At 37.3% G+C, this 12,699-nt stretch overlaps 1 protein-coding gene across 3 annotated transcripts in view; it reads right to left on the bottom strand.

Moving 5' to 3' along the window:
- Window positions 1–9,595, bottom strand: part of LOC137614308 (uncharacterized) — a 59,315-nt gene extending 49,720 nt beyond the window's left edge. For 2 of the 3 annotated variants that reach the window (XR_011039061.1, XM_068344061.1), the window contains exon 1: window positions 9,497–9,595. Coding sequence is in view for 1 of the 3 variants with exons in the window: in XM_068344060.1 (XP_068200161.1) it covers window position 461 (1 nt within the window). In the remaining 2 variants the exon portion in view is untranslated. Of the gene's footprint in view, window positions 1–460; window positions 640–9,496 lie in introns of those variants that run through there. The other variant, XM_068344060.1, reaches the window with a different exon arrangement.
- Window positions 9,596–12,699: the final 3,104 nt, after the last annotated feature.

Raw genomic sequence — 12,699 nt, 5'->3', positions numbered from 1 at the left:
GATTGCACCTCTACTTGTGCCATCGGTGGGTTGCAGTGTCTTAAACACTTCCCGAACTTCATCACTGGCTGTGTGAAGTAATAACGCTTTCTTCTGTGCATGTCTCATACTACTTAAAGTTTCTAAATATATTTTAAATTCCTCACACCACTGTTGCCATCGTGTTGCAACAGAAATTAGTTCAGCAGCAATGCAGAATTTCTCTGGAGGTTCTATGTCCAGAGGCTATTTGAATTCTTACCTGGATTAGATTAGGCAAATGAAACCTACAAAATTAACTTGTAACTTCTTAAACAAAGTTAATTCTAACCTAGTTCCTATGTAGTTTATTGTACTTTTTATGACTTCATGCTATAAACTTTAGTAGTTTTACACTTTTTTTCATGCAAAACTAACTTTGACTTACGGTAAATTATTACCACTTAATTACTACTGGTAATAAATGTTAATCGTATCTTACTTGGTATTAAGATGCATGAATTAAAATGTTTGACGTTGGCTTCTTTCTTGACTTCAAACTTGATTTGAGCCTATGGTAGAGACCTTCCTCTGGTTGGCTGTAGTTTTCTGCTGCATGGGGCTGCATTCATCTAGTTGGGTCTTCCTCTGCTGTTGTATCCTCAGCATGGGTCCCCTCTTGACCATCCCCAATTGATGTATATACTACATCATATTTACTATGTCTGCTTACTCACCAGGGATAATAACATTTGTTAGTGTTGTTCTACATCCCAACCTAATGTCGCCAATCCTTTTAGTGGGCTTTAATGAGAGTCTGTATTATTAAAATACATTTATTCTGCTAACGGTTCACATTTTTGCTAAGCTCTCAATAGCTTGTGACTCTCGAGTGAGAACATCGAGGTAAACAAATTCTTATACAGAAATACAAAATAACCAAAGAGGATCATTCCTAAAAGACTGGATCCTACAGTAATACAAAAGTAAGAAGAATCACATCCTATCTTTAAGACAATTCATAAATGATTAAATCCTACATAACATATGCTGCTACATTTATACTTTGAGCTTTAAGATGTTCTATCAATGCAATACTGTGCGTCATTACTTTTAATACACATACCGCATATGGTATTACAGTACAAATATAGAACAGCTGTCAAAATTGTTTCCATTTGATATGATGTTTGTAAGACAGAATGAAAACCTTCCTTCATCAATGGAAACTTTGACACCATACATATTAAGCTCACATCACCAGGTTGAAACTATCTGATAAGCCACCCAAAATTACTGGTCCTATCACTTTTTGTTTGGAAGATGATTGAGCGCAATAATTACACCCTTGACAGATGTCTACTTCCTCGTGGTCCCGAATCGGTCATAATGCAGGTGAGATTTTCATGACTAAAGGGACAATGCTCTCTCTGTACATTGCAAGCGTGGAAACCAGTAATTAATTCATACTGAATGAAGTAGGTGTTGTATTGATAAGGAAATATGCAAGAACAGTGACAGTGAAGATAATGAATACCTATGGTACTCAGATGATGAGCTTTAAATCATTAATATTTACTTTACACTCAATGAATTTGTTTTAGTTTCTTATGTAGTGCATATTAGTATTCACTGGAAATCCATATGATTAATATTTCAAGATTTCAGAGTAAGATGTGATATAAAAAAAATACGTTTTGTTTCCTGTATATATTGAGCAAATTATTTTCTATTGATATTTTTCATGTGTTAACTTGGGATTTGGGTATTGGTGGAAATGCAAAAATATATGATGATTATATGTTTTAGAAAAGTAGAAAATTTGCTTATATCTGGTAAAGTGTGAAAGATAAAAGAATACATTCTCAATATTTCTTAAGGTTTTTTATGTGAAACAAATGCGTATAAACGAAAGATTTTCATGGGGCCACTCTGGAACGAGTTATTAATAGAAATGCAACAATAAGTGATGATTTTATGAATTATTGAAAAATAATAGAATTGTAAAGTATGGGAGACAAGAAATACACATTTGATACTTTTTATTTGCTTTTGTATATGGAATATATAAGAATAAATAAAAAATTTTCATACCACTACTCTGGAACGAGTTATTAATAGAAATGGAACAATATGTGATGTTTTTATGAATCATGTGAAATTAATATTATTATTATTATTATTATTATTATTATTATTATTATTATTATTAGCCAAGCTACAACCCTAGCTGGAAAGGGAGGATGCTATAAGCCCAAGGGTTCTAATAAGGAAAAATAGCATAGCGAGGAAAGGAAATAAGGAAATAAATAAATAATGAGAACACGTTAACAATAAATCATTCTAAAACAGTAACGTCAAAACAGATATGTCCTATATAAACTATTAACAACATCAAAAACAGATATGTCATATATTAACTATAAAAAGCCTCATGTCAGCCTGGTCAACATAAAAACATTTGCTCCAACTTTGAACTTTTGAAGTTCTACTGATTCAACTACCCGATTAGGAAGATCATTCCACAACTTGGTAACAGCTGGGATAAAACTTCTAGAATACTGTGTAGTATTGAGCTTCATAATGGAGAAGGCCTGGCTATTAGAATTAACTGCCTACCTAGTATTACGAACAGGATAGAATTGTCCGGGTAGTTCTGAATGTAAAGGATGGTCAGAGTTATGAAAAATCTTATGCAACATGCATAATGAACTAATTGAACGACGGTGCCAAAGATTAATATCTAGATCAGGAATAATGAATTTAATAGACCGTAAGTTTCTGTCCTACAAATTAAGATGAGAATCAGAAGCTGAACACCAGACAGGAGAACAATACTCAAAGGAAGGTAGAATGAAAGAATTATAATTGTATATAGCTTGTACCACCCGTGTGTCACATGATCGTACATAGCAACGAAATTTTTCTCTTTTTTGTATATATTATCCTGTGTATCTTCGCTCTCCACTTGCACTGACAGCAACTTGTAATAACTTGTCTGCCTACTTTATTGTTAACTGTTAACAGAACCGGTTGCCAGTTGAACAAGAAATAGCAGGTTGTATTTTGTGACCTTCTTACTGGGACTTAGTGTGTATATATACCCCATGTTCTGTAATAAAGTTACTCAGTTGCTTTCATCTCGCCTTTGAGTCACAACCTACTCTTGGTCCGTCACATTGGTGACCCCGGAAGTCGACTCGCTCCTCCCGCCTTCTCCCAACTCACTGGTATTATGGCGGACTCCACAGAAGTTGGCGACGCCCATTTAAACTTTCATCGTTTCCCAGCAGAGAGGTGTTTGCTTGGTTTCAACGCACAGAAGTCCACTTCCGCATCAAGAGAATGACTCGCTCAACCACCAAAGCAGATTGTGTTCTCGCGGTGATACCTGAGGACACCTTCCCGGAAATCTCCGTCTGGCTTTGTGAATAAGGAGACATCCCAATAGCGTATGACTCCCTCAAAACATAACTTCTGCAGCAGTACTCGCCGTCGCTAGCCACGCATATAGCAGAGCTTTTTTAGCTCTCTCAACAACCGTTGGGGGACCAAAGGGCTTCGCCCGCCCTCAGGGAAATGACCCGTATCGCTCGCCTGCAACCTGCCACAGACGGCTCTCCTCGTGAGGTGAACCTACTTCGTGCCTTTGGATATTCCGTTTACCTGAACCTGTACACACTGCCATACCCAATGTTGATAGTTTACCCATAAAAGACTTGAGGACCAAAGCCGACGCCCATATGGACAGCCACTTCACGACCTTCAAGACCTCCATCAACACCTCCACTCCTGACGAAGAGGACACCTATTCAACGTCAAGAGAAGCTGACTTGAATGACGTAGGACACACACGCCTATCCCGTGACGTGCCGGAGCGGCGACAAAGCCACCCATCACCCACCACTCGCTCGCTCCCCAACCAATGACTTCTACAGCCACTTACTGCCACTCATCGGCCGCAATTTTGCTACTACCACTCCAGATTCGAGGCTGCCGCAAAGAAATGTGCCAAAGATTGTCTGTGGCCAAAAAACGTGTAAGCAGGCCATCGCTCGTAGCGGTGGCCTCCAGTGTTTCTAATATTTTCTTTTTAGATAATGCAGGAATGGGCGTGCAATTTTTGGGAGACACGGGTGCTTGTCGTTCTCTTTTGCCAAGGGAACTCTTCAGGACACGACGTAGTCTGTCTAAGTATGCTGACGTCTGCCTAGTAGCTGAAAAAGGATCTGCGATACCCACCTACGGTTACGCAAACCTCATATTATCGTTTGGAAACGGCAAATTTAATTGGAAGTTTCTCGTTGCTGATGTCACATTGTTAATCCTCGGTGCGGATTTCCTCTCACATTTCCACCTTCTGGTCGACGTCGCCCACCGACGATTGGTCAACACAGCTCCTACTTGTCGACACCTCTTCAATCATCCCTCTCCAACCACGTTCTCCACGTCAGCACACCCACAGATGCCTACGCCCACCTCCTCACGTAATACCCAGAAGTTTTCCGTCCAGAACTTCATCAAATGCCCACAGCTCCTGCCAAACAGGGTATTTATCACCATATCAAGACGACGGGACCCTCAGTCTTCACCAAACTCAGACGTCTGGCACCGGATCAATTGGCAGCCGCCAAAAAGACGTTCACCGAAATGGAAGAAAAAGGCCTCTAGCCCATGCTTGTCAAGCTTATACATTGTCCTGAAGAAAGACGGCTCCCTCCGTCCGTGTGGGGATTATAGGCGTCTGAACATGCAAATAGTACCGGATCACTACCACCTCCCAAACATCACTGATGTGACCTCCTACCTGCACAAAGCAAAGGTTTTCTCCATGCTTGACCTCCTGAAATGGTATTATCAGGTGCCTATGAACCCAGAAGACATCCCCAAGAATGCCATCACCACTCTCTTTGGTACATACACTTTTAATTACTCCGGTTTTGGCCTTAGTAATGCTGGGGCCATTTTTCAACGTCTCATGGATGGCATCTTAGGGGACCTCCCTTTTTGTTTATGTTACGTGGACGACATATTTCTGTTCTCTTCCTCAAAAGAGGAACATCTCGATCACCTGCCCATCGTGCTCGACCGCCTGCAACAAAATGGCCTTATAGTCCGTTACGACAAGTGCACCTTTGTCGCCAACGAAGAGTCGTTCTTAAGGCACCGCATCACTCCTGAAGGAGTCCATCCCCTCCCTGAGAAGGTAGCAGCCGTTCAGAACTTCCCCACGCCCTCGACCGTCAAAGCATTGCAGGAATTCTTATGCATGATCAACTATTATCACCGTTTTCTGCCAGACATTGCCACCACTCTTGCTTCCCTTTATGCCTCCCTCACGGGTAAACCAAAAGACCTGAAGTGGGGTCCCCTTCAAGAAGCGGCCTTGTGCAGCGCAAAGAATGCCCTATCAACCACTGCTGCTCTCACTTTTCCCCTCCCACATGCACTTCTCCTTCTCTCCACCGATGCCAGCGACGTCACTACTAGTGCAGTACTCAAACAGGTGGTCAACGGCTTGCCCCGCCCATTGGCTTTCTTCAGCAGAAAACTGTCCAAGACAGCATCAGGTTATTCTACCTTCGATCGCGAATTGCTGCCAGTGCACTTGGCTGTCCGTCACTTTCGCCATTTCTTAGAAGGTACGCCCTTCGTTGTTCGCACAGACCACATGACTCTGATGCACGCCTTCATTCGACAGTCTGATGCCTGGTCCGCCCGTCAACGCCGACATCTCTCTGCCGTGGCTGAATACAATTGTACCCTTCAACAAGTCCCTGAGGAAATGAATCCTGTTGCCTACGCCCTGTCAAGAAACACGTTGGCCGCCATTCAACTGGGATTGGATTACAATGACTTGGCTGAAGCCCAACGACAGGATCCAGAGTATCAAGCATGTAGGACATCCTGCACATCCCTCCATTGGGAATACGTCCCCCTCAATGACTCCAACACCACCCTGCTCTGTGATGTCAGTACTGGTAGACCACGACCGTGGATTCCTGCTCCCATGCGGGGACACGTGTTTGATTTCATTCACAGCCTTTCACATCCTTCGTGCTATTCTACAACACAGCTTCTGAAGACGAAGTTCATTTGGCACAGCATTACTAAGGATTTCCAAGGATTGGGTCCCTTCCAAAGTACATTGACACACGGATTCAGGAGTGGGCACGTTTCCTCAGCCTCAGCGTCATTTTGCCCACATTCAAGTAGATGTTGTAGGCTCCCTACCCACATCAAAAGGACATCGTTACCTATTCACCGTCACCGACCGCTCCATTCGTTGGCCTGAAGCCATTCTCATGGAAACTGCAATGTCCACCTCATGTACATCTGCCTTACTCTCATGATGGATAGCAAGATTTGGTATCCCTGAGCATATTACTTCTGAAAGGGGTACCACTTTCACCTCTCAATTGTGGACATCATTAGCGAATCTCCTGGGCATCACCCTACATCAGACAACTGCCTACAATCCCGCTGCCAATGGAATGGTTGAACGTTTTCATCGCAACCCCAAAGCAGCTTTGATGTCCCGCTGCAAGGACACTTACTAGTTTATTCAGCTTCCCTGGGTCCTCCTGGGACTAAGAACCACTCCTAAAACTGCCCTGGATGCCTCGCAGCTGAAATGGTGTATGGCGACTCGTTGGTCGTCCCTGCCAAATTTTTTCCTTCTGCAACCTCCTCCAACGATCTGCAGCGCATACGTCACATCGTGGGAAAATTTACTCCATGTCGCCAGACTTACACGCCCCCAACGAAGCATCACAGTCTGACAGACTTGCACTCTGCAACGCACGTCTTCCTACGCAACGACACTAGCAAGCCACCACTAACGCCCCCTTACACGGGCCTTTTCCTTGTGATCCGACGCAATCAGAAAGCATTCCTACTAAACATTCATGGCAAAGAAGACTGGGTCTCCATTGATCGTCTAAAACCTGCTTATCTCCTGCCAGATGACCCGCTTACAGTTCGCCTCTCTAGATCAGGGCAACCTATTTAACATGTACAGTATGTCATTTTTAGGGGGAGAGCCATGTACCACCCTTGTGTTTCATGATCATACACAGTAACGACATTTCTCTTTTTTGTATATATTATCCTTTGTATCTTTGCTCTCCCCTCGCACTGACAGCAACTTGTAATAACATGTCTGCCTACTTCATTGTTAACTGTTAACAGAACTAGTTGCCGGTTGGACAAGAAATAGCAGGTTGTATTTTGTGACCATCTTACCGGGACTTAGTGTGTATATTATACTCTATCTTCTGTAATAGTTACTCATTTCGCCTTTGAGTCACAACCTACTCTTGGCCCGCTACAAGCTTGTAAAGTATGGGAGACAAGAAATACATATTTGTATATGGAACATATAGGTATAATTGAAAATTTTTCTTAGCACAACTCAGGAACGAGATATTAATAGAAATGCAACAATAATTGATGACTATCTATGATGAAAAACTAAAATAATTGCTTGTATCTTGTAAAGTAGGAAAGATACAAAAATATATATTTGATACTTTTAATATGGTTTAGCATGTAAAGCAAATTTTTCCTAGGACCACTCTGGAACGAGTTATTGAGGAAAATCTGCATGCATCTTTTTAGCGGCGGCCCTATTGGATTAGTGACGTCACACAGATTTTCTGCCATAAATTGAATGAAAACACCTGGTAATCCGAGGCTGTAAACTATATTAGTAATGTATTGCCGGCAGTCATTCCTTCCCTTCATTCAGACTCCCACGAAGTGCAATATTACTACACTTGCCCATGTATTATATATTTCCGGATGACAGAATCCCCATAGGAGCTACAAAATGACTTAGATGAATTAAAAGAATATTGTGATGCTTGGAAACTTCAAATTAATGTTTCGAAAACAAAAGTAATTGTATTTTCTAGAGGAAAAGTTACAAATCTCTCGAATTTCAAGTATGGTGAGGAGAGTATTGAAATTGTAGATGATTATGTTTACCTTGATAATACATTCAATTATAATGGTAAAATGGATAAAGCTATTAACAAACAAGTCGTGCAAGCCCGTAGAGTATTATTTGGTATATTAATCAAATGTAAAAAACTTTATATTTATATATATATATATATATATATATATATATATATGTATATATATATATATATATATATATATATATATGTGTGTGTGTGTATATATATATATATATATATATATATATGTATGTATATATATATATATATATATATATATATATATGTGTGTGTGTATATATATATATATATATATATATATATGTATGTATATATATATATATATATATATATATATATATATATATATATATATATGTGTGTGTGTGTATATATATATATATATATATATATATATATATATATATATATATATATATATATATTTATATATATACAGTATATATATATATATATATATATATATATATATATATATATATATATATATACATATATATATATATATATATATATATATATATATATATATATATATATATATATATATATATTTGAATAATGAAATTGGCCATTGCCTTTAAAAAAACAGGAGCCAGTCAAAACAATTCAGTGAGAAGTTTATTGAATATAATAGCAGCCTATTTCATATTGAGCAGGCTTGCGTGAATAATTTTGTTTTTCTACTTATAATAAGGTAGATTATACCCTAATTATACATTTAATCATATATCATGGAGCAATCACTTTGGTTTGCTTTGTGTGAGCTAATACATTGTTTGTTTTTTCCTTATGGATCACTGTTATGCCGATTTGCTATTTGTATGTAATTTTTGTTTCAGTAACAAAACTTAAATAGATTTTTTTTTTTTATTGGGGAAGGGTCGCCATGGTTAATTTGGACAAGAATTGGAGTCACGACCAGAAAAGGTTAAGAACCACAGATGTAAAGGGATACAAAAGAATCAACGCTATTTTCTTGCAAATCATGTATAATATATGATATTTTTTCCTGAAAAAGCTAGAGTTAGGTTTCCTCTTCTTAGCGTATGCATAACTAACGATGCCGCCATTTTAAATAGAAGTGAGAAAGTATAAAAAAATAGAATACCGAAAAAAATAAAAATTAATTTTATGTTCATTACGACTTATCAATATAAACAAATCCTTGGAATTATTCACAAGCATCTGCAATTCTATTCCATACAAGGTATATGTAGAGGGAAGCCTTTTAACACTTAAATAATTAATTATCATCTGAATGTTTCTCCTGAATCATTTGATATATTTGACAAATCTCTAGCACTAATTTTCCATGCCCAGGAGCGGTATCTCTCTCTCTCTCTCTCTCTCTCTCTGCTATGACATGACATCACAGCTTTCAAATAGTATGTCCCATGTCGTCATGGTGACGCCCAAACACTGCTTTGATGGTTTTATAAAATGTGAGAGGTGACAAGCACTTTACAGCTGAACACATCATCCCTCTTCAAAAAAAATCAGTTTTATAAAAGAGGATAAATTTAAAAAACGTTCCTAGCATCACCACTCACCTTTACGAGTATTTTCAAGGCAGTTGCCGCCCTCTATGAACCTTGCACTACCTTTTGAGATAGAGAGACACACACTCTATCAACTAGGCCCTATCTGTGCAAGTAGCTGAAAGCGATAAGAGAAAGAGATGACCATTAGAATAAGTCCTTAAATTACTGTTCGTGGACACAAAATAAAAACATATTTCGAAGAGAATAAAAGTATACATAACTGAATGGATGGGAATTCTGAAACTTAATGTGTTCCCTAAGAATAAAGAGAAACAGAATTCCGAAAAGCAGTGTTAATTGGCAACATCTGTCAAGAGTTCTTATTCATGATAAACACTCGTTCTCTCTCTCTCTCTCTCTCTCTCTCTCTCTCTCTCTCTCTCTCTCTCTCTCTCTCTCTCTCGTAGAGTGGAAGGATCGCTAAATATGAATCTATTTCCAAGAAAATTATGATAGAAGCGTTTTCTTCCTGTAGATGGGCGCTAGGTGAAGAAAAACATTACATTATTTTGTTTTAGTTTTTGCCAGTTATCTATGCAATGAATTGGTTATTTCTTACATCTAAACATTGGGTCTGTATTTAGGATATATACGAATCTTTTTAGGCAATGTATATCAGTGAAATAATTTTTTCTGTTTTGACAGCAACAACCACGATTTTTTGACACTCCTTGGTGGTTTATATTTCTAGTAGTCATATTTTTCAGACCTGCTTTAACCTCGTCCTGACCTTTATTCCGTTATTATAAAACTCTGGAACTATCTATTATTCATTACAAGTATTTCTGAACTATCTATTATTCATTTTGAGCCTTCCGAGATCTTAGCGAGTCAAACGAGGATATAGAAGGTAAAAAAAAAAAAGAAAAAAAAAAAACTACCGGATCACAGGGAGTGCAATGCTTACCGTAGTCACTGGTGTCAATGATTCGCGCATATTGTAAACATTTTTGGTATTTGGAATTCCTATAGACATAGAAATTCCTAAACTTCCATCAGTTTATTTATGATATGTCACCTATTCATTTTAAACATTCTAGACTTGCATTCATGAGTAACAAACAAGTCGTTAATGAACATTTTGTGTCTCCCCGTAAATCATTATACGTAAAGTATTCTTAAGGTAAAAACTGTTTATTTCAAACATTCTTCAACTCTTGGAAGATCATGTAGTAATTTTGGGGTAATAGCCATATAGATATAGATTATAACGAGTTTATTCAAATCGTAGGCTTGCCCATAGCCACACATCCCCTTCCCAAGTTCAAAAAGATAATGAGGTTGAAGATACTGCCAGGAACTATCGGCCTTGAGAGGGGCTTGATCTCTCGTCCACAGATTGTAATGAATGCATGAAAGATTGATGATTATCAGACACCATAACATCAATGGTCATCTATACCGAAACATACTTCAAGACAGAGACGTTTCCGATAGGTTATCATAACCTCTTTACATCATACATCGTATAATGATAAGATCCAGGGAAATATTTCAGTTGACCTTATGACAACAACACAGGTCTATAGCCTTTGAACAACTCCTGAGACAGATCTAGATCTGAAATATTTTCCTTTTATGAAGTTGAAATTGGATATAGTACGGAAAAAGATAGGTTTAATCAGACATTTGTCAGCACGTATCTTATCTGACTTCTTTGTTTGTTGGCACTACCATGTTAGGAAATATTTTCGAAGCTTTCAAACAAAATGATGAGAGGTACTCGAAGAAAATGTATTCTTCAAACTTAAAGGAAGTTTATAAGTGAAATTTAAATCATAATTGCTATTTATGACAGTTAACATCATTAAGAAGCCTCCTACTGTACATGAAATAGGGGTAAAGAGAAACTTCATTAGTTTGAATAGTAGATCAGTGATCCACACACACACACATATATATATATATATATATATATATATATATATATATATATATAATATATATATATATATATATATATATATATATTTATATATATAGTTAACATCCTTAAGAAGCCTTGTACTGTACATGAAATAGGAGTAAGGAGAAACTTCATTAGTTTGAATAGTAGATCAGTGATCCACCCATATACATATATATAGATAGATAGATATATATATATATAGATAGATAGATAGATAGATACATAGATAGATAGATAGATAGATAGATATGTGTATATATATAAACATGCATATATATATATATATATATATATATATATATATATATATATATATATAATCATACATATACTGTATATATACATACATACATATATATATGTATATATATATATATATATATATATATATATATATATATATATAATTATTTGCTAAGCTACAACCCTAGTTGGAAAAACAGGATGCTATAAGCGCAGGGACTACAACAGTTGAGTTGTAACTTGTCCACTGCAGGGCAAAAGCCTCAGACATGTCCTTCCACTTACTCCATTGACTGGGGGATGCGTTGAGCATTCCAAAAAGATCCCCTCGAGATCCCTTTATTTTCTTAACTTAGACCATCTGGGCTAACAAAAAAAAAGTAAGGTGGACTTCTTAAATTAGCTTGCTTTTTCATAGCATCATTACACCCATAAAACTCTACATGGCCGTGATTGACGATATGAACACTCAGTTTACGGCCAGTTTATAGGCTACATTCAGATTCAAAATTATCATACGGATATTTATTTTCATAAGAAATGCTCTTATCTTTTCAATGGTATAGACTATATCTCAATATCGCTTTAAGTTTTTGAGCAGTGGTCATCGCAAGATATTATCTCTTTCCTCGTCTACCGTTGCTGGAAAAATTAGCAAAATTTTAGAGTAGAAGAAAATGAAAGGGTTGTTTCTCAAGAAGTATACATGAGAAAATTACAAATAATGTCTTATTCTTAAATTAGACCATCTGGGCTAACAAAAAAAAAAAAATAAGGTGGACTTCTTGAATCATGTTACCTTTCCCATAACGACATCAAAAAGTCATGACATTTCGCCGGTAGAGAATCTCAGTTAATAACATTTTGATATTACCTACCTACTAGACCTTTAATACTGCACTTGGACCTCACATTCAAACAAAACTTGGGCTGGCAATAGTTAGTATCAATTAATACATCTCCCGTCAGCTTTTTTAGTCATTTAAGCTAAATTTTCTATTATGCAGAGCTATTTTTGCATAATAAACCAGAAATCGGTTGATTATTTTTTTCAAGATTC

This window comes from Palaemon carinicauda, chromosome 20 (assembly GCF_036898095.1).
Source record: "Palaemon carinicauda isolate YSFRI2023 chromosome 20, ASM3689809v2, whole genome shotgun sequence".
In the NCBI taxonomy this organism is placed as follows: Eukaryota; Metazoa; Arthropoda; class Malacostraca; order Decapoda; family Palaemonidae; genus Palaemon; species Palaemon carinicauda.
Note: the sequence above shows the minus strand (reverse complement) of the source record. Positions and strands in the feature narration are given on the sequence as shown.